Source organism: Alligator mississippiensis, chromosome 3 (assembly GCF_030867095.1).
Source record: "Alligator mississippiensis isolate rAllMis1 chromosome 3, rAllMis1, whole genome shotgun sequence".
NCBI classification, from domain to species: domain Eukaryota; kingdom Metazoa; phylum Chordata; order Crocodylia; family Alligatoridae; genus Alligator; species Alligator mississippiensis.
In genome coordinates this window covers 289,700,619-289,726,969 of record NC_081826.1, presented here as the reverse complement: position 1 = coordinate 289,726,969, position 26,351 = coordinate 289,700,619, and the positions used below count along the sequence as shown (strand labels likewise).

General features: G+C 47.2%; 1 protein-coding gene across 9 annotated transcripts in view; it reads left to right on the top strand.

The window, feature by feature from the left end:
• The window catches only part of CTIF (cap binding complex dependent translation initiation factor), a 321,855-nt gene that overhangs the window by 255,009 nt on the left and 40,495 nt on the right, over positions 1–26,351 (top strand). For all 9 annotated transcript variants that reach the window (XR_002093006.2, XR_002093005.2, XM_006259046.4 and 6 more), the window contains one exon: positions 25,786–25,941. Coding sequence is in view for 7 of the 9 variants with exons in the window: in XM_006259046.4 (XP_006259108.2) it covers positions 25,786–25,941 (156 nt within the window). In the remaining 2 variants the exon portion in view is untranslated. The remainder of the gene's footprint in view (positions 1–25,785; positions 25,942–26,351) is intronic.

The window sequence follows — 26,351 nt, the reverse complement described above, 5'->3', positions numbered from 1 at the left end:
ACAGGTGGGCAGATGCATGTACTTGCATCCCCTCCACGCTTCCCTTGCCCCTGTGGTTAGCAGGAGGGGCTGTGGGGACAGTGCCAATGTTTAAGGCCCTGCAGGATCAGTCTCAGTGGAGGGGGCAGCATTTGCTCCCTTGGGGACAGCTTGAGAGGGAGGTGGACAGGGAAGGAGTCAGGCTGTGGAAAGGACAGGGAACAAAAGGGTTAGGACTGCTCTTACCTGGCACCAGCCAGATCAGTGGTTCTCAGTCTTTTTAACCTTAGGTTAACCCTCCATATCTTGTCTGAATTTAGATTCTCGCTCAATGGTTCTCAGCTGGGGTGCCGCAAAACTCAGGAAAATTATGGAGAGGTGCCTTGAACCTAAAAAGGTTGGGAGCTACTACCTTACTATATACACTGCTCCATCGAGGTCACCCAGCACACTGTACAGAGGCTACCCATTTTTCACTAGCTGTTGCCTTGGACTGGGTTTGGAGTAGTGCCCTAGAGATGAATGACTCCATGACCCATTACTAACATCCTGCATTTTTAGGATCCCAATAATTCTGCTAAGTTGTAGAAGTTCATGGAAAAATCTTGAAAAAGGAAGAAAAAAAAAACCCTACCCCAAATAAAACAACCCCTGAACTCCCAAAAAAGGGCAGCTCTTCAGCTGGTATAAACTGTTATAGCTCCAGTGGGGATGTTGGAATTACAGCAATTGAGGATTAGCCCCCAGCCACACCTACCCATATCAAGTTGTAACAGGTTTGCAGAAATAAAATTCATTGAATAAAATGTTGCTTGCAGTTAATTGCTGGGGAGAGAGGGTGGCTCGGTGGGTTAATGTAATTCTGGGGTTGAATTCCATTTACGGTGGGAGAGGAAATACTTTTGGGCATCCTTATCCTCATCCCTTTGTGACATTTGTCAGATTGTAAAATCCTAGCACGAGAGTTGTGCACAATAGACAGTCTCTCCTATTGAGAGTCCCAGGATTTAGGATAGTTGGCGAAGATGCTGCAGGTGAGGACTGAGGTCTATTGCAAGTGCTGCTTTTCCCCTTCACAGTCTTAAATTTGGCTGGTTCATGTAAGAGGTAAAGGATGCACTTGGAAAAATGCTGGTGTTTGAACACCCAAACACAACTCCATAAAGTTAGTGCAGGAAAACTAGAAAGTGAAACTGGCTTTATAAAATGAATGAAACTAAGGATCTAGTGTCCCACCGCCCAGGCTAAGTGAAATGCCCAAAGTTAGCAAACAACAGCAGAGGTAAAAAGGAAAGGAGATTTTTTTTTTTCATTTTTTTGCCTCTGATGATAATGAGAAGTGGGATAAACTCCCATCTGTGAGATTAGGCCATGGTCTAAAGAGATCCTGCCCTCAATCTGCCAGAGTACAGAGATGTTATCACACCAAATAGGAAAGGTTATTCCAAAATACACAGTGTACTCATCCTGACAATGTCCCTCTCAGCATGGGGAATCAGAAGGCAAAGCTGTTGTGAATTCATGCTGTTTTCCAGCCTGTCCCTTTCTTTCTGGTTAGCTTGCCTTTTGTGATCTGATGTCACAGAAACTGAGTTGCATGCAGCGTATGTTCGGCATGTGCCTGCTTCAGAGGGGAACCTGCAGGGAGTGTTAAATCATTTATCTCCCTTTTAAAACTTAAATTAATCCCTGAAAAAGAATGCTTTCAGTTTTTAGTCGTGTGGTTTCATGTGGTTTGTAACTATCAGCCCCCAAAGGCTGTCAGAGACCCTTTCACCAATGTGGTCAGGCCACAGATGGGTAGCAGATGGGTAATTTCTGCCAGGAAGGTGTTCCTTGATGCTTTCTCTTGCTGCATGATTCTCAAAGATCCCACGTCACATCATTAATGGAGAACCTGGGGCCAGTCAGGTAGCTCAGCAGCACTTATGGGAGACCGGGGACAGCAAGTGCCCAGAAGAGATAAGAGACTTGTCAGTTAAATTCCTGTCTCAAATGTTTGCTCAGTGACAGTATGTTCAGCGTGCTGGGCCAGAGGCACCATCTTCCCCCCCAGACTAAACAGTTGCAGCGTTTGCTCCCCTCTGTCATTTCAAGACTAGGAGAATTTAGAAAAGGGTTCCAGTATGAAACTTTACACAAATCCCTGGTGCCATGAATATCCCTGGCTTGGAGGCTGTTAACTCTGTCACCTCCTTTGGTGTCCCTGCCTCCGATTCTTACATGCTGTGCCAAGAATGGAAACATTCGTTCTCCAGCAAACCTGGCAGGCGGACGGAAAGCCCGGGATTCTTGGTGTGAATGGCAGCGGGTAAATTCCCAGTCAGGTGGCAAAGAGGTTTCAGCTCTTGAGTGGTTCTGTGTGGAAAGAATGATCTGGCTCAGAGGCCCAGCGCGTGCTCCAGATTGACCCTCAAACCTGCAATGAACTGCCAGCCCTGTATCAGGATTTGCAGGTAGGTAGGTAGGTAGGTCAGGCCAGAAAGGGCCATGTTATGCATCTCAGAGGAAAGACCAGCTTTCTGTACCTGAGCTGTCACTCATGGCAAGGTCAGTCCAGTATGTGGACATGGGTACTTGCAGCGTGGAAACTTCAAGTGCAGCTGCATCCTGGGTTGGTTTAAATTGCTGCTGCTGCATATAAAGTGGATAGTCTGGGAAGAGGAAATGAAGCCATAGATAGCATTCCCCTCATCTCCCATCCTAGGAGAGGCAGGTGGCATGCAAATCCTGATACAGGGCTGGCAGTTCATTGCAGGTTTGAGGGTCAATCTGGAGCACGCGCTGGGCCTCTGAGCCAGCTCATTCTTTCCACACAGAACCACTCAAGAGCTGAAACCAGCACCAAGTGAATCAATGCCCTCCCCCACCCCAGAAGTTTGTGTGATAGGCAGAGACGATCATAGCAGGGTGCAGGACCCGGAGCAAATCAGCCTGTGTGGGGTCCAGATGCGGGGTGTGGGGGTCATTGGCTGGATGCAAAGCCAACCCGGCTCCACAGGACACTGCCCCCCCAAAGCACAGGGCCTGGGGCAGTCCCTAAAGGGGATTTGCTCCCCCTTAGGGACAGCCCAGGTTATATGACTTTCTCTGCATGATCCACAGAGCAGGTAGGTCTCATCCAGCCCCTACAGAGCAGCTGTGGCTCCAACTCAAGCTGTGGCCTCTACTGCTTGTAGGTCTGGAAGTCTCCATACCTGTCTCTGGTACGTTGGCCACATAACCGCTGTTACATAGCTCAGTGATGTACACGCAGAGCATCTATCAGAAGTGCCTTTACTCCCTGGACGATAAGGCTCATGGGTATAAGCTGGCAACAGACCCATCTTTGCTCCCCCTTTGAAAATGCTCTCAGGTTGCTGTCTGAATAGGATGTCTTCTGCAGATGGAAGGTGCCACCATATGGTAACCTCTTCTGTCTGGGTGCTGGTGGTGATAGCTGCCAACTCTCCCTGAGCATCTCTTAGGATGGGAGGAGAAAGCCTACTGCTCCCAGTGGTGAGTCCATCAGTCTCCTCCTCTCCTATAGCCTCCCCTCTCCTCTGAGATGTGGCTTTTGCTGTTCTTCTCTCCAAGTTGCTTATCCCATTCCTAGAAGAGTCCAACCACAAGAACAGGGACAGACTAAGGCTTAGATCCATTGCTTGCAATTCCATACTTCCTGAGCGGTGATGCCGTAAGGCCTGGCTGTCCCTGAATACATCTCTCAAAGAAGAGATTACAGCAACTGGGAATTACCTGTGCAGCACTCGCCCACGTGCTGTCTAGCCCCATTCCAGTCTGTGTTTGCAGCCACTGGAGTGTAACACAGCGTTTGAAACACATTGCTGCCTGGAGCAGGGGGCTGGGCTCAATGGCCTCCTGAGCTCCCATCCAGCCTGTGATTAAAAAAAAATGAACGTGCACACCACAAATAATTTATTTTTATTGCTTTTGCTTTAATTATTTGGGGTGGAAGTGCAAACCTCAAAGACGTGTCAGCAACAGGAGCCAATCAAGGTGGGACCAGTTACTTAATTATGGGAATCCCTTCTCGGTGTAAATCAGAATCACTCGCACATACAAAGACTATATGTTAGAGGGGACAAGCTGCCTTGTGTTATCTGACTTGTTGGATTCAGAGAGACCCCAGCCTTTTGGATGGCTGCAGCTTCATTTCCAAAACAGGTTCCCTGTGTTGTGTTGCGCCACCTTAAAAAAAAATGGTGACCTGTCAGGGGAAGGAAAGCCTTGTTGTACCACATGCACCCACCTGCCCCCTCTCTGCCTGGAGTTCCTCATATATCTCACTTTGCAAACTTGGCTGCTCCCCGTAGACTTCTTGGCACCTGCGCCTTCAAAAGAAGACACATTGCATGTGTGAAGCTTAAAAAAAGAATGTGGCCGGTTGGCAAACTCCAGCCAGTTCCCAATGTCCTCTGCCAGTCTGCACCAGCACAGTACAGCTTCTGGTCCCCCGGGGGTAGGATTGACGTGAGGTCAATGGGAGCTGCGTTCAGGCATAGAGTACTTGCAGATAATAACTGGGCTAGGGAAGCTACCAGGATACAGGTTGGGTGTGATGTGCTTCTTGATTCCTCATCCACAGATTTGCTCCCAACCTCTGAATCACCTCCTCTGCTAAATAGGTTTGTTGAAATAAATTGCTCCTGTCCAACAGGAGAACCTCCCCCAATGAGTGAATGCATCCAGATTAATGGATTATTTGTCCGCCTCTGGTGCTGTCCTAGTAGGATGTACGTGGTACTTATTGCTGGAGGGAAAGCAGGACTTGAGGAGTGGAGCAGTGGCCAACTTTTGAGGAGATAAATTGAGCTTGAAGAAGGAGGACTTGGCTGTCCTATTGGAGAGAAAAGTAAGCAGCATGAGCCAAAATGATGTTTGCACCACTAGAGAGAGGAGAAGAAAACTTGGGCCCAGAGCATACTGCTCTGCATGGCAGCATCAAGGGTGGAGCAAAGCATCATAAGCAGAAGACCATGATGGGGACAGAGGATGGAGACTGGGCCAAAAGGGTGTAGAAAAGCTGTGGGAACTAAGGGTGACAGTTCTTACTCTTGGGATTTTAGCACAAGCCTGGGGATATTTGGTGGTTGTGTCAGTGCCCCCATCTGCTGGAATTGTATCATGACTACCTGGGTGTCTCAGCTTCTGTGGGGGAAAAAAAGTTTCTAGCTCTTGTGGCTACAGAAAACCCCCCCTGAAAGCTGAACCAGAAAGAACCAGCACCAGAAGGCCTGTATTATTAGAGAAATCTTGGGTGGTAAGCCAATGTCAGGCTCTAGGGAGCCTGGCCCATTAGTTTGATTGTCTGGCAGTGCTGTGGATCCCAAGATGGACAGGAATCCCATGGAAGTGTATGTGAATGGGAGTGACCTCTTCCTCCTGGTTTGTTCCCCCATGCTAACCTGGCCCAGCAGACTTGAGACCGACCTGGGAAGAGCAGGGCAGATGGCAGTAGTGACACTTTGCCTGTGCTGTTGGGATGTGGCGACGAGGGAGAGGGCTCTGGTGCAGGGACTTGTCCACAGTGGTGCTTTATGGTTTCATCTCTGCCAGAGAATGTGGCTTGTGGGTATTAGTTTGAGGAGAAGCCGTAATATGACGATAGATGGGTGCGGAGATCAGACAGCCTCTGTCCATGGAAAGGAAGGGGTGTCATCTTCTTGAATGTCAATCTGATGCATTGAAGATATAAAAAAAGAAGCTTCTCCATGAACAGAGATACAGGATCAAACAGCGCTCGGCCTCAAACCCACAGTGTGAGAAATAAAACCAAGCTATTGTGGGCATTCAGAGTGCCTCACAGGATCGGGCCCAAGCTTAAATGCTGATTGTCTAAATCAGGAGTTCAGAAGCCTGTGACCCAGAGCTGGATTTGGCCCACCAAGCAATTTCCTCTGGCCCCAAAGCCCAGATATTGGCAGCATTTGGTGGCAGTCAGGTCACATGAGCACTGGTGGGAATTTAGCATCGTGAAGAGGCAGTGGCAGTGGTAGCCAGCTTGGAAGTGGTGGCCCGCCTTGGACCTAGCTGCATTATTTTGGCCCACCACTCCAAAAACATTACTGACCCCTCTTCTAAGTCATCAGAGGCAAGAGTATTCAGGGCCTCAGAAGACAGGCTCTCCCATGGCCATGATGGACTGAGTTGAATGCATGCCTGATCCAAAAGGAAAAAAGTCAAGTTCAAATAATTCAGAAGCAGCAAAGCCTCTTTGGAGGCCAGAGTGCTGGGCCGGGTGGGAGCCGAGCTATTTTAAACCACCTAAGGTATTTTTTTTTACAGGCACGAATCCAGAGTGAGTCACCCACAAAGTTCCAGAGGTGCGCCGCCTCTTTCTCCAGGGGCCGGGCTTTCCACATCAGGGGGCTGCTATTTTTAAGAAGTGGCATTTTCATTTCAGATACAGGTTTAAGCTCCATGGGTCACAGCAACTGAAAAGGGTTTCGGGGAAAAGCCTTAATACACTTGCGGCAACACACACACAGTTTCCTCAGTTTGAGCTTCCCTCGCCTCTCGCTGTCTGCCTTTGCTGACTTGGCTGCACCCTGTAGACTCCCTGGCACCTCTGCCTTATAAAGAGGATGCACTGCATGTGTGAAGCTTAGGAAAGAAGAATGCAGTATGTTGGCAGACGCCCGCAGCTCCTAATGCTCTCTGCTTGTCTACAACCATAAGGAGAGGACTCCTGGGGCTCCCAGCCCCGGACGGACCGGGCAGATTCGGCACCATGCTGGAATGATCAGAATGCCGGGCCCGGCAACAGGCTCAGCGGCGGGGATGGTGAACCCCACTGGGGCTTGCATTGCACCCCCTCCCCTTGATAAATGGCTCCTGAGGGGACGACTCTGCCAAAGTATTTCTCAGCGTTGTGTCTGCCAGCAAATGCCGGCGCACAAGCCGTGCTGCCGAGAGGAGTCAGCGACAGGCAAACAGGGGGGTGAGAAAGACAGAAACAGGAGCAGGGGGCTTTGCCTGTTTGTCTGCTTATTGAATATCAATTCAAGAGGTCTCCATAGTGCCGGTCACAACTGTGGTCAGAAATGACGCATGTCCCTTGCCTCAGCTTACGCTGTCGCAGTTCAGTCGGTCGTCTTACTTTTTTATTGGTTTCGTATAAATCAGCCCCCCCGCTCCCAAGCACCAGCATACCTGTTACATCACAACAAGTCTCAAGTACAATGGCCCACCGTTCTTCCCAACATCAAGTGAGCACATGGCAGCAGCTAGGAGGGCTCTCACAGTAAATCTCGTGGCCTCCCCAGTTGCTCCCTAAATGCCTGAGAGAGAAGGATGGGTTTTACGCTGTGCCTAAACCTGCGCTGCACTGGGGACTGAATTTCAAAGCTGGACGATATTCCTCACAGCTAGGTCCCTGCCAACACCTTCTTCATGTTCACAGTGAGAGGCATCCAGTTGCAAAGAAGGCAACAGCTACTTTGCCTCGGCCTTCACAAAAAAATTAAGCTGCAGTGGGATATCTAATAAAGACAATTTGGATAAGGGAGGGGACAAACTGAGGAATGAGATCGTAAAAGAGACGATGAATTTTTGATGGGTCTAAAGGAATTCAAGTCGGCAGGGCCTGATAAACTTCGACCCAGGGTAATGAAGGAACTCTCAGAAATGATCTTAGAGCCTTTGGCAATAATATTTATGAGATCACGGGAGAGGAGTAAGGTACCAGGGGACTAGAAAATGGGCCAATATAGTGTCCCTCTTTTAAAAAGAGGACTTGGGGAACTACAGATTAGTTAGTCTCATCTCAATAGCCAAGAAGTTACTGGATCATAACTTAATGAAGGCCATTTGCAAGCATCTGGAGGACGAAAGGCTGATCACAAGCACCCAGCATGGATTTATTATCAAATCCTGTCAAAAAAGCTCAATCTCCTTCTTTGACAAAGAAACTACTTGAATGGATGGAGGGAACACAGTGGATATAGCGTCTCTGGACTTCAGCAAGGCCCCCATGACTTTTTCATCAACAAATTGGAGAAGTGTGGGCTAGACAAAACTACTATAAGGTGAATAGATACCTGACTCAGTAGCTCCAAGGAAAGGGAAACTATAAATGGATCCATGTCAGAACAGCAGGAGGTTTTGAGTGGAGTCCCACAGAGGTCTGTCCTGCGCTCAGTGCTGTTCAATGTGTTTGTTAATTATTTGAATGCTGGGATTGAGCGCTTCTTGAACAAATATGCAGATGACACGAAACTTGCAAGGATTGTGAACACATTGGAGGACAAGAGTGCAATTCAGAAGGATCTTGACAAATTGGAAAGCTGAACCAGAGCTGACAAGATGACATTCAATGCTGACAAATACAAGGTGCTACACCTCAAGAAGAATAATCTTGGGAAGAATGCAAATATAAAGTGGATGATACCTGGCTGGATGGCAGCACGATGGAGAAGGATCTGGGAGTTTTAGTAGATCGCAGATTCAGTATGAGTCTGCAGTGTGATGCAGCTGCACAAAAGCCAAATGTGGTTTTGGGATGCCTCAATAGAAGCAGTGGGTGCTAGATGGGGGAGGCAATAGTGTCTCTCTACTCAGCACTGATTAGGTCTCATCTAGGGTAATGTGTGCAGTTCAGAGCTCCATGTTTTTAAAAGAATGTGGAGAAGTTAGAGAGGGTGCAGAGGCAGGTGACAAAAGTGATAACGGGTTTGGAAGGCAAGTTATACACAAAGAAAGTAAAAGGAAATAAGCACGTTCAGTTTGCAGAAAAGGTGCTTAAGAGGGGACATAATGGCAGTCTTCAAACACAGGCAGTCCTCGGATTTACGACACAATCGGTTCCTGAAAACTGCGTCTTAAGTTGAAACATTGTAACTCGGAACCGGTTTTCCCATAGGAAACAATGTTATAAATGGGGGATTGGTTCCTGAACCAGGGTCCGATACCCTATTTTCACCAAAAATAAGCCAGACTTTTTTACTCAATCAATTATAGATGAGTCATATAGCTACATAATGTATTTATATTGTAAATAGCAATCATATTGATTTGGAAGGACTTCTTTGAGGTGACTTTGCTGGACTTTTTGAAGGATTCTTGGCTGGAGTCTTCTCAGGAGACTTGGCTGCAGGTTTTTCCGGAGTCTCGTCTGGTCTCTTAAAGAAAGTATCCAAAGAAGTTTGGACAGATGTTCTCCAGGGAGATCGGTGATGCAGCAAACTTGTTTGCTGACGTGGTGTCATGTTGGATCAAGCGTCATAAAGTCAAAATGGGCATCAGAAAGTCAAAACAGGGTGTCAATTTACAAATGTTGTAAGTGCTGTTCGTTGTAACTCAAAATGTTGTAAGTTGAGGACTGCCTGTACCTCAAACTCTCCATCACTGGAGGTGTTCAAGAAAAGACTGGACAGCCACTGATCGGAGATAATATAGGCGTAGCTATTGCCTGTGCGCTACTATGTGTATTCCCAAGCTTTTGGGCTTTGCTGGTTGCCTTATGGGGCTGGGAGGTAATTTCTCCCACCCTGCTGCTACATGTTTAGAGGGTTTTTTTTACAACTTCCTCAGAAGCGCTGGAAGTGCTGCAGCCAACGGTGGGGATTTTGACCAGGGTGTACCAGCGCTGCTGGGACTTAGAGCCAGAGGTTCTTGGCTAGAGGGTCTTGCCCCTTCGCCCAGGGTCAAACCGATTGCCATACTTGAGGTCAGGAAGGAATTTTACCCCATGGTAAGCCACAGCCCCCTGCACCTGCATATGCCACAGATGCACCCCCAAGCACTGAACCATGTCCCCACAAACCCCTCTTCCATGCTGCACTCTGCCTGCCATTGCTGCACCGTGTTCCCTGGGCTCCTGCTCAGCTCCCCATGTTGCCGCACTGCCCACCCCCTGGGACGGGGACAGGAAGCGGTAGCCCCCGGGTGCTGCAGCCAAAGCCATGGGGGTAGCAGCAGCTGGACAGGAACCTGGGGGCTGTAATTTAACCCTTTCCAGGCTGCCAGTTCACAGTCCTGATGTAAGCCCTACACTGAGCAAAGGCAGGGGAAGCAGATGGGCCCATAGGGAGTACGGGCATGAGTTAAAGTAGCTCAAGTCAGGAGTTGTAATGCATGCAGGGTGGGGAGGTGACCCGCCAGCGTGGGAGCAACAGACAGGAGCTGCCTGGATGCGAGCAGAGGAGTTGGGATGCCTGAAGCCAGGAGCTCCTGCAGCACCGAGGCAGCCTGAGCAATAATTCACTGGAGCCTCTCTAATTACCTCCATGGTGTCATTGTTGTGGTCTCCTGGAATCCCGCCGGTTTTTGCCGACTGTGTTGGCAGGACAATACCTGCCTAAGAGGAACACCAGTTCCCTGTCAGCGAGCATGGGGGGAGAAGGGCCAGGGGGATGGGAAGCTTTTCAGGGCAGGTCTTCATGCCTGTTGAAAATGTGCCGCTCCTCAGGAAGCAATTTGCAAGTGGATTAGGGAGTTCTGATGAGCCTGGCTTCGCATTCCTGACATGTCATGATTCAGAAACACTCAGTGTCCCCTACCCACCCAAAAACACTCACCCCACCTTCTTCCTTCACACGCATCCCACTGTCTTCCACCCCGTTGAAAGAGCTAAGCACACCTTGGTGGTGTCTGGCAACTGGCTGACTTTTCACACTGTGCTGCATCCTTGTCTCATATGTCTTCCAAGAGCTTCAGCTACTGCCTTGGGTGCAAACACCCACGCTGACAAGATTTCTTTTTTTAATGAGAGATTTTGCAAAATGCAGGGCTTCTGTGCACTTGGTATTATTCCTACAAATGTTGCACCATGGAATAGGTCCTACTTTTTTTTTTCTTTTTCTTTTTCTTTTTTTTTTTTTTGCAAAAGGTCATACACAGCAACAAGAATGATTAGGAGCCTGGGGGCAAGATTTACGAGGAAAGGTTGAAAGAACTAGGGTTATTTAGTCTGGAGAAGAGAAGACTGAGAGGGGAGATAGCAGTCTTCAACTATCTAAGGGCAATGATAAAGAGAATGGAGATAGCCTTTTCTCTGTGCCTATAGGGGACAGGACTAGGAGCAATAGCCTCAAATTGCAGCAGGGGAAATTTAGAGATAATCTGGAGATTAGGAGGAACTTTCTGACTATCAGGGTGGTCAAGCATTAGAACAGCCTGTCTAGGGAAATTGTGGACTCTCCACCACCGGGAGATTTCAAGAGCAGGTTGGACAGACATTTGGCTGGGATGGTTTAGTTAGGGCTGATCCATGAGCAAGGAGTTGGACTAGCTGACCGTGTGAGGTTCCTTCCAGCCCTACTTCCCTATGATCCTCCATCCACGAAATGACCAGGGGAATAATACTTAAAAGTAAAACGAAAGAGAGCAGCTCATGTGCATGTGTTTTTACTGACATCCTTAAGACTAACCTTAGCAATATTAACCATCTTCATCATATCTTTATGAAAGTATCGTTCTGAAAGTATCTTTCATCCCCAAGTGCTTTATGAGTAAGTCTCCTAGGCTGCAAAACAGCCACCTCTGGGGAGAAATACAGCAGCTGTTTATTTTACACCGTAATATTTTAGGCCAGGATGTAAAGATGAAACCAAGAGGAATTTTAAGTAAACAATGTAATTGGTGTTGCCTTTTTCTGACTCTCAGAAATAGCCAGATGCACGAGCTTGCAGGTAGTTTCTGTTCAGGGGAGACATCGGTGTTTGAACCTGCTGTCTTTCTCTGATATAGTTCTCTTTATTTACCCAGAATGTATAAAGTCTTGTTTCACTAAATGTAGCAGGACCTAAATGATGGCAGAGTTTCCTTGTTTGGCATGCTAAGCCCCGTTCCAGTCTGTACTGAGCCCAAGAAAACAAAGGCTTTCTCTTCCTTTCTCTCATACGTGCGCTTCTCAGGGCCACGTTCCCTGCTCTTGTTCTGATTGTGGCTTGGGTTTTCCTTTTCTAGCTTCTCAGATGTTGTCTCTTGCTTGCTTATATTTCTGTATCCTTTGTTCTTTATGCCACTCTTTCACAGATACGCCAACCTTTGCCAATCAGTGGCCAACAAAGCCATTCAAACGGCATATGCCTAGCATGAGCCTTTCTTTGTTGATTAATTACTATAACATCCGTCTCTATGGCCTTGTCATCTGAGGTCTTGCCCTACTCATCTCCATTTGAAATGCTGCAAAAAATATTTCCCTTTGTCTCTTGCTCAGACCATGTCTGACTCTCCCTGTTCTGCATGACATGCCGTTATGCCTTATTATAGATGCTAATGTATTCTGCCTGAGATGGGGATTGTCACCATGTGCAGTATGACCACAACTCCTTCACACCCCTGAGAGATGGGTTCTTCTTAGGATTTGGCTGTATCTGAATTCTGGCTTTTTCCCTCCACCAAGGGAAAGAAAATGCTCACTGAAGAGAACATGATTTGCAGTGTGATGCGTTTTCAACCTCTCCCGCCAACCTGCTTCTTCCTGCCTCAGTTTTTTTCCTGTGCAAGAGTCTTTTGCATACAGCCAATGGGTTATTATAGGAGGTTTGGCATTATAACAGCTGCTTACAACTCCAAGTGATGTTTGCTGATCTTCTCATGCAGATGGAGTCTGCACTATTCTAGTATTTTTCTGGAGTGTTTCTTAAGATAGTGCTCCAGGATCTCTAGCAACAACTAGTAGAGTAATACCAGCAGGTTTGTACCAGGGTTTGACAATCCAGTTTGATGTCCTCACTCAGGTGCTGTAAAACTTGACTCAGTTAATAATTACCCACTAAAGGAGTCAACACATTAATGACTAGCAATACCCAGAAGAAGTGTGCAGTTGTCAGGGTCTCCATTTTACAGGTGAACACAGAGACTGACAGGTTAAAACCAAAATTTATAAGTCCACATTAAATTTAGATGACTTGAATTTAGGGTTTCCTGCTAGTGATACTTGTACCTGGTGTTCAGATGTGCTGTATACCAGCAAGTGCTATGGGGCCAGTCACTGTCTGTCTGAAAATCAGACCCTAGGCATCTTAAGGTAGGCACCCAAAGAATGGAGAAACCAAAAATTATGGGCCCTGGGGACTTGTCCAAGATTTCACAGAAAGGTCTTGGCAGGATAGAAACGAGCATCCATATCTTCTCATCCTAACCTCCCACCTAACCCCCTCTCCCTCTTAGCTACATCCAACAGAGAGGAAGATATCAAACATGAAGCCCACACTCTGGGACGTCCCCCATCTGGTGATGCCCAGGAAGCTATCCCCTGGTTGTCCCCTTGGACCCTTTATTCTTAAAGTCTTACCCTCAAACTTCCCTTGTTGAAAGACCCATGCAATGCTTTTGTTGCTTAAGTATAGTGTTGGCCTGTGGAGACTGGGGTTCTGCTCCCAGCTCTGCAGCATGTTTGCCATATGACCCTGGGCCCTTTGAGGTCTCGTTCCTGTACAATTACGAGGCTGATATGTACTGTCCTGAAGGGGTCCATGAAGTTAAATCATTCATATTTAGAAAGTACTTCCTGCTGGAGTAAAAGGGACAGAGGGATCACAGGGAGCTGTGGTATTGATAGTGATAAAATGTACACATTAAAAGCACTGCTTGGTCTTTCTTATCCTACCAAAGTAGATGAAACATACTCCAAGAGGAGAAAATCTCTCTGAGAGCTCAAAATGTAGGTTTGGCTTAGAGGACGCAAGGTGATGAGAGTCTAGTGCCGTGAAATGTAGTAACAACAGATGAAGCCACGACCTCAAGAAAGTTGTGAGCAGACCGGTACCCAGCAATTAAACTTTTTATCCTCTGCTAAGTTTTTAGCAGACTTCCTTTGTTGCAGCTGTAATTAATTGATATTATTTATTAATTGGCACTTTAGCTGCACTTCTTTTTTATTAGAGCCAAACACATTTTATGAAGGAAGGTACTTAAAGAGATGAGGAATCTCAGGCCCAGAGGTGCTGTGTCGCAGAGTGAGTCCACATTAGAGATGAGAAGAAAACTCAGCTCACACCCCTTGGTTCAGAATACAGGACCCTAACTTTTCTGTGGCTGAGATGCTCTTGAGATGCAGATTTATTCTTTTTGGAAGCTGTTACGTTTCTCTAATTCTAATTTTATTCAGGTGACTTTTCTATTTCTCTCTTGCCTCTCCCCTACAACCCTGTTTTTCCTTTAGTCTGTAACAATCCCTGAGACAGGAATGGCTCAGGGCTATCCAAAGTCTGGAATTTTACTCTGACTCATCACTTGTGGGCCTCCACAAACCTAAGGATAGCAAATCCATCCACTGTCGCAAGGCTAAAGTGATGTCTAAAAATACACCACTGCAATCCCAGCTCCCCTGCTCCATACAGCACTATTCAAATGGACAAACCTGTGCCCTTTCCCCAAGCCCCATCAGGTTTCAGCTCCTTCCTGAAGGCTGGAAAGGTCACTTGGTTGCCCTCATACCATGTAGGAGTGTTGATTTATTTTCAGAGGTCTGTATTTAGGGTCAAAGGGTCTGAAAGTCCCACCTGCAAATCTGTCGGTTCTTTTCAAGGCGAGGGCGCTTCCAGGCAGGCCCATGACTGGTGCGGGGCCCAGGGTGCAGCAGCCGGCCCCCCAGCAATACCTTTCTGGGATTTTGCAGCGTGTGACGGTAGAAGGAGCAGGACAGGGAAGATGTTAATATAATTTTGACTCATCAAGGTGAGCAGCACCACATGCTTCCTTCCCCTCATTTTTTCCACCTTTCTTTTTGTGGAAGCCAACAGGTGTGTTAGAAAAGCAGATTAGTGCCTCCCACACCTACCCAACTAATGCCCTATGTCCAGAGGATTGACCTAGCAAAGCCACTGCGCATCAGTCATAACCACAGGGACATCTTTCCAAGGGCTGAAGAGGGTGTTTTCCAGAGGAGCCTGTCACAACTCAATCCTGCTGGCTGCCAGCTCTGGGTGCGGGCAGACAGACAGTATAAGTGCTTTCAAATTAAAGTATTTTAATTTGATCTCCTGTACCTGTTCCCTCTGTCCTTTCTTGTCCACCCTAAATGGAAGCTAGACTGTGGTAGCTTTAGACCTGTTTGATTTCAAGTGCACCACTTCAGCTCCACTATACAACTTCAGACCTCAGCTCAGCGCATGCACACAGCCCTTTCACGTAGGACACGCGTCCTAAGGTGATAATACTGCTGCGTACCTTCACTGGGACTAAGACTGAGGCCATAAAAATGCTTCTCAGAGACCAGCAAACATCATCAGCCGCTCCCTTTGACTGGATTTCAACTAGCGATCTTAGAGAGAAAGGGCCTTGCCACCAAACCGGCCTGTGCACTCACTGACGCTCAGATCAATAGGGGATGTCTCCCTAGGATGGAAATTATTTTAAAAAGCTTGACTGTCACAGCCTGGCCCTTATCATTCAGCTGAAGTGCAGCCTTTTCCTTGAGATTTCTCAGGTTGCTGGACCTGTTTTTGTGACCTGCCCTTGAAGATGAGACACCTGGTAAGGCCTAGACCCAGAGGGACATCATTTCTCAGCCCTTGCTGCTCTCTGCTCATACCCCTGCTAGTCTTTGTAGTTCTCATGCCTCAAGCAGGAGTGATGAGAAAATCATCACTCCTCCCCTGGGCCTTCATATGAAGCAGCCTGCACTGCTGCTAAAAGATGTGCTGTGAGAGGTTGGGAGGGACAGGAAGGCTAGCATGGGTTTGCAGCCAAAGCACTGGCTGGAGCACAGGAGAGCTCGTTCAGTTCTTCGTCCTGCCACAGACACCCTATCAGTGGTCCTCAATCTTTCTTGTACCAGGACCCATTTGTAAGCACCAGTGGCCAGTCCCATCCCAGTGCCCTTCACTCCCGACCTGCTCCCAGTGTGTGGGGCGGGGGTGGATGTAGGGGACGGGGGGAACTCAGCCAGCCATGCTTTCCCACGTTTTTCTCCTCTAAAGTTTGTTGCTCCATTTCTAAACTTTGCTTGCAACCCTCTCATATATTCTTGCAACCCACCGGTTGAGAAACGCTGCCCTACGTGACATCAGGCACCCTGTTTGACTCTCCGTGCGATGGAGCTAATGTTCACTTCCATTCACCTATCTCTTCTCCCCTTCCCCTCTAGCATGGGGACTTTCTCCCTCTTTAATCCCGTATGGAGCCCTAACTCAGCTGGGGCCTTGAGGTGCTGCAGTTTCATAATCAATATACGGTGCTTTGAGAAGGGGATGGCCGTGGTGGAGGGTACAATGCAGTGTTTTCCAAGAGGGTTTTCTGAGGAAAGAGGGTGCTGGCATGAGTGGAAGATGCTGCATCTGATGAGATTTGGTAACGGAGGTGAACCTGACAAAGGACTGGTGCTTTCCTCACCTGGAGCAGCCAGTTGTCCCCTCTAAGCAGGTATATACATCTCGGGCACTTTCCAGGGAGCCCAGTTAAGGCTCAGCCCTCTGTAGTACGTTGCCACGAAGATCAAGCATTTAGCATAGCCTCTCTGGGATTTTTATTGAGTGCCTCTGGCTGTGATCTCTAAGCACTATGTATTTTTTTACCCAGTATTTCTGACTCAGTATTTCCTGCCTCCATGACAATGGCTGAGTAAACATCAACGCTGCCAGAGGAAGCGCCTTGTGTTTACAAAGCAACAAGCTCAAATGTGTGATTTTTTTTTTCTTTTCTATTATAAGTTATAGTGCTTAAATTAACCCTCATATTCATGTCCTTGCCAGCTTGTGGCCGCCACTTCGGTGCCGATCCAGTAGCCCATGAGTCAGTGAGAACTGAACGAGAATAAAACCCCTAGGGGGAACTGCCTTGGAAATGTTGTGAGCTTCATAGATGCCAGTGATTGACCTCCAGTTTAAACCTAATTTACTCTTAGTAAAGGCAGAAAGGCTTCCCTTCCAACTCTAAATGCTAGCCTGCTGCAAAATGGAGAAGGATGCGGGACTGGATATCTCTGCTACCCCGTGAGGACAGCACAGGGCCTAAGGGCTGGGCTAGCCTTTCCGTGTCCTTGCACTGGGAAAACCTAGTGAATGATGGCTGGACCCAAGAGAGTAGGGAAAAGGTCCTGGGATCAATCACCCTTTTGACCCACCTGCCAAAGCTTCTCCTAAACATAATGCAATACATTCACGTAGTGCCTTGGGCTTCCCGTTAAAAGGTAGGTACAAGGTTTGAAACCTCGTGCAATGCCACTTAGCTTGTAGCCACTTGCTGCTTGGTTTTCCAATGCTATTTTCTGCCTGTTGGCATGGTGAGTGAGATCAGACCTGTTACCTGGTATAAATACACTTTATTTTCATCTGCGGGCATTGGAGGAACGTCATCCAGTAAGTACACTTGGATTATCCATAGGACAGGACATCACCAAATTAGTAATACCATTCCTGTTTAAAAATACAGTCTGACTGATGAAAGATAATTTGCTCATTGCACTGACATCACAACCCAGGCACAGGGCAAGCCATTCTGCATCCCGCTGGTTATTTTTATCTGGGTTGAGGAGGCATTTCCATGGCAAATAAAACTCAGTTGGTGTGGGAGGAGGGTCTCTTACATTTGGTCTCAGTATAGCAGCCAGCATGTATTTCAGCCCTCTGAAATGTTTTGTTTCTCTTGGAATGGTGTTGCCAAGGTACGTGCCCCCACCCCCAGTTCTTCAGGTTTGTTCTTCCAGGAAAGCAAATCCATCACCAGATATATAGTCAGCAAAGTCTAATGGGCAAGATACTGAGCTACAGGTATGTCTTCACTGCCCGGGGTGCATGTTCCCAGGTATGTCCCACTCCTGCTCACATGTATCAGACCTGGAAATGTGAACTGAAGTACCCAACTTTTGGCATCCGTGTTTGAAAATGTTGCCCCCTAACTAAAATTCTTCCCTCATTCCCCATTTTACAGCTAGGGAAACAGAGGCACAGAGGGTGAAGTGACTTGCCCATGATCACCCAGCAAGGCAATGATAGAAACAGGAAGAGATCACTGATCTCTTGGTTCTCAGTCCAGTGCTCTACCTGCACAGCCTACTAATGTATTTTCAAATATCCCAAGGACTTCCCCCACCTCCATCCACATCGATGGTGTGCAAGCTTTCACTAATGAAACCTGAAATGATCTTCCTGCATTTCAGCAGCTCAGTGAGCTTGAACATCACATCTCAGGTCTGCAAAGAGAACTCTTCACCCCCACCAGCTCCCTTCCCACTCCACACCTCTGAGGTTTCCGGCTCTAATATTATATATTATTTAGCAGTGGAAAATGTTTTGGGACACAGATTGTCTGGAAGAGGCTTCATTAAGCAAAGCTGTTTGGACACAGCGTGTCATAGAAATGCTGGGCTTGCTTTTGAAGTCCCCATCAGTAATAGAGTAGAGCGAATATTCTGCTACAAATAAGAGGAAGACAAAACTCTGTCTGCCTCTGCTTTTTAGACCAACACAGCTACAACTTGTATTCCTGCTACAAATAAAGTATTCAGCTGTGCTAGCTCTCATGGAACTAGGGCAAATTTCTCCATCAAGTCACAGCTGCTCGTCAGTGCCTACAGATAACGGACTGATGGACATTTAGCAAAAGCTCCAGTGCTGTAGAGCACATTCCAGGACGTGGAACTGCCCAAAATCTGAACCAGAAGGATGTTTCAGGGACAAAACACCTTCCTGTTATTTCACATCCAGAGCCAAAAAGAAATGCCACCATCTCAGTAGAGCTGAAGGGACGTATTGTGTGAGCCTGTCAACCAAGTCCACCTAAATATTAATTTGGTTATATGAGCAATTATATTATTCACTAATTTACCAGTTGAAACCTGACTTTCCAAACCCCAGTCTCTGCAATGGAGGCACACCTCTGGAGAGAAGGAATGCCAATTGACAGAATTAGGACACGATTTTTAGTTTCAAAAAGAAATCTTGTCAAGCTGGGAATGTAAATTTTAAAATTGTATGGAGATTTCAAAAATGCATTGTGCAAAGGTACACTACAGTTCAAGCTCGAGTGGCACGGTGATGTTGAAGGGGTGCATCTATATGTGCCATTAACGAGCAGCAATAAACGGCGGAGCTCATTGCTCCACAGTTTATTGCTTTGGGGAAGGTCTTTGGTGCACAGTATACACGTGCACCCAAAGCACAGTACGTTGAGCCAGGTGGCAGCAGCCCAGGCTGGCTGGGGGTCCAGGAGATCAGGCTGCCAGCCTGGGGCTGCTCTGACTGGGCTCAGTGTGCTACGAGGGGCTGGCTGGGGGACAAAGGTGCTTTAGCATGGGGCTAGCCAGCAGGCAGCCCCTGCACTGAAGCAGCTTCATGCCCCAGCCAGCCCTGTCAGCATCTACACATGCATTGTTGTGCATGAAAAAACTCCACAGCAGGATTGTACTTATATTTACAAGTCCTACCCTGCTACAGCGTTTATTAGTTTCCTGCACCCTAGTAGGGATGCGCGTGTAGACACTGAGACATTTACTGCGCAGTTAATTCAGCAACTGCACAGTAAATGTCTGTATTTAACCTTGTAAAGGAAATATAGGAATGCCTGCAAGAATGGCCCCTGTTTTGCTAGAGGCACAAAACATGGCATACATATGCTTCAGTGACTGCATCTTGAGAAAGATATCCCGGGCTAGGTTAAACTAGCTCTCTCGCGGACTGGCTATAGTATAACCAGCGTCCCAGATCTCACTGAGGCCAGGCTGGAAAGACACCCCTGGGAAGCCAAGTAAATACTCAGGTAGCCTGGGCTATCCCAGCTTATCCCACTGAACTATCCCAGCTTATCTCACACACACATGCACACGCACACACAGTCCAGTATATGTGATATTTGGCCTTTACTGAGCCAACAAACTAAGCCAGAGTATTGTTTGCATGGCAGTTACGACATTCTTGGTCAAAAAGTGCATCCCACTGGGTCTGATATAATCTGCCTTGTTTCCCTCCCTCCGGCAGCTCTCAGGCGCTGTTTGTATTCTTGATTTAGACTATGAAGATGCTGAAGAAAGAGTCCTTCAGTAGACCAGTACCTAGGAGTTCTTTACATGGTGAATTAGTTAATGTTTCTAATGTGCTCACAAGAGAAGTGCTATTTGAGCTCTAAACAGTTGCATTTATTTGTGTGCCAGCAGCATACCTAGCCCTGGACAGAGCTTACAGGAAGATCCAGCCACGGTCCCAGCGGAACTTCCCTCCCCAAAAGCAAGGTTATAGGGGGAAAAAAATCAATATGAAAACACAGCAAGGTATTTTGTAAGGGCTGCTTTACCTCTGTCAGCAGGGATGCTTCTATTAGAATAACAGAACAGCTGGAAAAGGTAGCCACACTGACTTAGCACATTAGTTCTAATTCTAGCGTTTCTGCAGCAACTGTTTGCAGTGTGGATTGTGGTTTGGAGAGTGGCTGGGATCCAGATATGTGTGAGTGTTGGCCAGTTGTGGTCCAAGGGGGGCAGCCCGAAATGTCGACAAGTGATCTAACGGGTGGGAAACAAATGACCCGGCCTGATGCAGTGAGGCCCTGTTCATCTCCTGGAATGAGGGATTTGCTTTTGTGGGGATGCCGGCTCCTCTGGGAAAGTGATAGATCCCGGGGTTCGAGCAGCGTGATGTGCAGCCTTGCCAGTTATGGAAAAGCCTCCAGCTGCTTTTCTGACATAGAGGTTCTCCTGGTTGCACAGGGTTGTTCTGTTGGTCTTTGTCTGGCCCGTGTTTTCCTGCTTGCTTCTGAAAATGACCTTTCTTTCCATCCCATCACTCTCACCTTCTCCAGTCAGGGTCAGTCCACAGCCCACAGAAATCGGTGGAAAAAACTCCCGCTGACTTAAGTGAACTTCAGATCAGGCCCACATCCTGGGCCTTCTCCAGCAAACCCTACGCAGACTGCTCTCCATACATGATGATTCCCAGCTAACATATATATTTTTTTAAATTAAAAACAGTCAAAATTATTTCCATTTCCTGAGTCCTCTCAGTGCTTTTTCATCTGGGTGTGGCTTTTTGTGTAGGTTGTAAGCTCCTTGGGCTTGATTTATTAGCTTGATTTATGTCTCTAAAGCATTAACCACTTTGTCCATTCCTTAGTTGTACTCCTGATGCAACCCAGCATGGTCCTTGCAGGCATCATGTGCACCTTCCAATCTCACCACCACTTCTTTTACTCTTCTACAGAGCAGGAGACGCCTATTAAGCCCAAGTGCATGACTGGGTTTTTGAGGGTTTTTTTTTTTGAGGCGTGCCAGTTAGTGCATTGGTGGAACTGGAGCCCAAGTTAATGTTAATAGGCTGTACAAACACTACAATCCTAACCCAGTTATGGGAGCCTGGTTCCAGCAATGTAGAACAGGCAGGACTGAACCTCATCCTCTAAATGTAAAACAGCTCCCAGAGAAGTTTCATCTAAATGGTGTTTTGATTCTGAACACTAATAATTACACTTTCCAGGCCAGATATTCAAGTAAGCACTTGCAGAAGTCACACAATGCAGCTCCCAAAGTAACAAGGGAAAGATGTACAAATGGACTTAAAAATCCTGCCGAATATTTTTTTTCCTTTATTGTTTCCCTTGTTCACTGAATGCTATAGTAACTACTAAGTAGTTAGCAAATAGAAATTACTAACTGGTCTTCAAATACCTGAAGGGTGATTAAAAACAAGATGGCAATAGACTTTTCTCTTTGGCCTTAGGTGACAGGTTGGGGAGCAAAGGCTGGAAGAAGGTTCCTCCCCGTGTTTTACGGGGGACATCAGCACTGTTGGACAAAATGTGTTTTCAGCAGCAAATGCTAATTTGCTGTGGGAATGTAGTGGTTCTGACCAAATGTTTGTTGGAAAGGATTTCTCAGGTCCATACCTGGTTAAAATGAGAAAGAACCAAGGTCAGGTACCTGCTTTAGTGAATATTTAGTGATGGACTCAAGGAACAGCTCCAACATGAGGTTGAAAGAGCCTGAGCCCAGGCTGGCCCATAGCTAAGGAACTCACCTGGGATGTGGGAGAATAATGAAGCAAAGGCTTAAACCTGGGTCTCCAACACTAGCCGTCAGGTCTGCTGGGGTCTCTGTGTTTCCAGTTCACATGCAAAAAACAGGCGGGGAAACTGAGGCATGGAACGGAGAAGTTGTTTGTCCAAGATCACTCAGCAGAGCTGGCACTGGATCCAGATCTCCCGAGTCCCAGTTCAGACTCTACCCACATCTCTCACCCACACACCCTGGCACGGTCTTTGTTCAGATATTCCAGCGACGTATTCCAGTTTGACTAGGAATCGAATAACTTCTCAGCCCATTAGTCACAGCTCAGAATGAGTCCCATGCTCCTGATCAAGAGGAAGAGATGTTTTGCCTTTTTTTAATGCCTGAAAAGAGCCCAATCTTGTGGTTCAGCTCCCTACAGTTGAGTGTCAGAGCAGGCTGGGCATTTATATTTTTAAAAATGGATTGCTTTGGAGGGTTTTCTCCAAAAGGCTTTGCTGAAAGGGACACATTTTTAGCAGGCGCTGAAAGGAAGGGAGGCTGGTGCAATGCCAGTTCAGTCTTCTCAGCACACTTCCAAACCTGCATCCGAAGCCTCACGGCAGCTTCCCCACAACGTACCATGACTTACTTACTGCAAATGGCCGATCTTTGCCAGCAGTAAATAAGGAAAGGTGTATTTTCTCCTTGAAGTGTTTGGGCTGGCAACAAACCCATCTCTCCGGACATGATCAAGACATAAATCTCCCAGAATTTCTTATTTAAACTGTAAGATATCCCAGCCTGGCTTTTTTATGGTAGGTTTTTAGGGATGATAGAGGGACTGCCTACTTAAGAAGTTTAAAAAATACAAAACAGAGTTTGTGTATGGACCCACTGCATCTCAAAGCAAACCCACAGGGGATATCTATGTATACATGGCTTTTTCCCTCCCATTTGCTCGCACAGAGCTGTTTTTGGCTTCGCTGTCTAACTCTCAGTGCCAGAGTTCATGTGGTTATCCCCAGCAGCAAAGAATTTCCCAGAATGCCTTGGGAACCTGGAGACATTGAATGGCTTTCAGAGTGTATTGATGTGGTCCCGCGGAGGAAATAGCAGTGCGTCAGCAAGCATTTTCAGTCAGGAAACTGGGGTTTATATGGGAGCCTAAGGATTCGGGAGGAGGGGAAGACATTGGGAATTGGGGAGAGAATGTGCAAGGTCTTGCAGGCCTGCTTGGCTATGTACGGAGAGGAAGAAAATGAAGGGAAGCTCTCTGCACTGCAGGAGAGGGATTCACAGTAGAGGGGGAGTGGTGGGACCCCGAGGCTAGTGCAAGCCACCCACTATGTGAGGAGAGAGCACAGCTCAAGTAGCCCTAGCAGGAGTTCAGGCTAAGCAGAGCAGTGCTATTCCTTAGCACTGCTCCTTGAGGCTCATCTTGATGCCCCTCTACCACAGGGATGTGCTTTGCAGTGAGCCTCAGGACCAAGGAGGTCACCACCCTGGGAGTGGACATTTGCAGGAGAACCTCGCGCATCAAGCAGGTGACGTTTTACAGGACTAGGGGAACGATCCAGGTGCCCCGGCACCGAGTCCATACACTGACATGTAGAATTTTTAAAATGCTCAACCATTGGGATGAAATCGCTGTCCAAATTGATTTGATCTGCATTGCAAGCTGCGTGAAAACTACACACCACGCCATGCAGTCGCCATCAAGAGCTAGCCTCCAAGGGACGGATGGCAGTTTCTTTCACACAGTCAGGTGCTGTGTCCTTAAAAGTGACCTGGAATCAGCAGAAAGTTGTCTGTAGTTCAGTTGTTTGCTTCAAAGCAGAGCACAAGGTGTTAGGCTGTTTTTCTTTATTGTATTGTGGGAATGAAAATGCCCCTGTCAGGCATTTTGAATAGCTAGACCCCCCATCTCGGGGCCCTGCTTGCAAAATGAAAGAAAGAACTTTGGAAATTGCTTGCAAGGAATCTAGAAGTCCCTCCGTGTTTGTCTCCAGATTGATTTCAGATTTGCAAAGACAATCAGGCAGGTGTCTGATAGATGTGAGGGTAAAGAAGAACTTTTGGGTTCAGTTATTTTACATTTTTCTTGTTTGTGCAAATATTTTTCTTCCCTTTCTACAAGGGAGAAGAGCACGTCTTTTGGGTCTTTCACATAGATTGTTGTGTTGTGAAAAAAGCACAAAGCTCGCAAATCCAGGGTTTCGTCAGTGGCTGCTTTGCTGTCTTCCTTTAAACAGCAATAATCCATGCAAATAAACCAGTTCATAAACTGCGCTCTTCGCTCTGGGAGCTCTTCTGTGCTAAGTACAGATAGTCAAAAAGCCCAAGGCTGAATCGGTTCAATCATTGCAGGTTAGTCTAAGCTGTGTAGATCGAACCAATAAGCAGGTGAACCGACATTCACTTTTGATTCCAGAAATGCAGCCGCATGCCTGCAGTGGCCCAGGCCAGAAGCTGGGGGGCGCTAGAGCATGCCTCCTTGCTCAGCTGGGGCAGACAGCTTAGGCCAAGGCTAGCCCCCATACCCAGCAAGAGGGTGGTTGTGGAGGTGGTGCAAGGCATCTTGGGATGCTGGGGGACTGTGAGTTAACTTGAATCTGGAGGGGATCTGGGACACAAGTTCAGTAAACTGATTTGATCTAAACCAGCCAGGTCTGATACGACATCCATCCAGGTTTATCTTAAATTGATTTGGGCCATTTTGAAAGTGATTTATGTGCAGTGAACTTCTGTTGTGTTACAGATTTGAACGGGTTTCCAATCACTTATACCCGGTTCTGTGTAATTTCTTTGCCTAGCCCTGCACAGCCATCTATCTCCAGGCTTAAGACATTAGATGCAACAGTGTATCCCTCCTTTGTCTCCACCCATAGGAATAAATAATAAATTAATCTCTCAATTACTGTACTCCTCCATAGGTTTTTGAACTGGTTCTGCAATTTCCCCCTCCATTTATGACTCACAGCCACAAGAAAGGGGACTTAAGAAGGGAGATAAGCAAACCGAAGTGGTACTTCTTGAAACGAGCTGTGTGCCATCACAGAGGGAAACACTCATAACTCCAAGCGCTGTATACACTTGCTGTACCATCATAGTTTATTACTGTATATTGTCTCTCTCAAACAGCAACCTCCCTGCTTAAAAATGAATGATGTTTTTACTGGATTTCTGCATTTCTTTTTGCTCTTGCCTCTCATGCTTTTATTTTCTTAATGTCCTCACTTTTTGGTATCCACTAGTTTTGTCTTCTCTGGGCCTGTGAGGACACAGATAACTTGTTGTGCCTTTGCCCCTGTCATAGCTCCTGGATGCCATCCTAGGGCACTCTTTTAGTGCCAGCATTGCACTCCCTTGGTCCTTGTCCCATTGGGCACCCCGCCAGCCCCTCTGTAATTTAGAGGGCCCCCGGGGGCACTTGCAGCAGCCATGTAGAGGCACTGCAGAAGGACTACATGGACTGTCCTGTTCACAAGGCAGTAACCTTGAGAGAGGCCTAGGCAGACTGAGCATGTGTGAGTGACTTGAGCTCTATTAAGCTGGAGAGCCCCACGTAGTGAGCGCTCTCGGTGCGGCTTGCATGCCCTTTGCATTTGCCAGGGCTTTGTTGTACATGCTGAAATGACTGCTCCCATACATCACAGAAGGAATAAAGGCCAAAGGGGAAGCAGTTTCTATTACATTGTGGCAAACATTGCGGTCACTGACATTATTTCCACAGTACCTGTTTTGCGATGCCTTTTTGTGTTGAAATTTCAGCCTCTGCCCTTGCATTGGGTAATCTCCTTGTTCATTACTAAAGAGACAGTCTGTCTCCTCCGCCCATAGTTTCCATTTCCTCTTTTCTTAATTCTCTCCCCAGACAGCTGTTCCCTCTTCCATGACGATGTGGTTTTGCTGATGCCGTCTGTTGTCTGTCCCTCTTACAGAAGGATTTCACAATGCGGGAGGAGCTGCAGCAACGGGACGTGGAGCGCTGGCTGGGGTTCATCACCTTTCTCTGCGAAGTCTTCGGCACCATGAGGAGCAGCACTGGGGAGCCCTTCCGGGTCCTTGTCTGTCCCATTTATACCTGCCTCAGGGAGGTAATGCCTCACTTTTTCACCCGTGCATGGACTAGGCTGTTGAGTTGGGATTCTGTGGGTAACCTGGGTTATTCCTTCCTATCTGTCATTACGTCTTTCACCTCTGAACATGTGTTTGGAAAGGTCTACAAGCACATTTTGATCTTGCTGCCCTCATTCCCATTTTCCCAAATGGGAGGGTAACAAAAATAGGGGGCTGGGGTACATGACTTCTGAGGAGAGGCTGAAGGAACTGGACTTATTTAGTCTAAACAAGAGAAGACGAGAGGGGATTTAATAGCAGCCTTCAACTCCCTGTTGGAGGGTTGAGAAGAGGATGGAGCTGGGCTGTTCTCAGTGGTGGCAGATGATAGAACAAGGAGCAAGGGGCTCAAGTTGCAGCAAGGGAAATTTAAGTTGGATATTAGGAA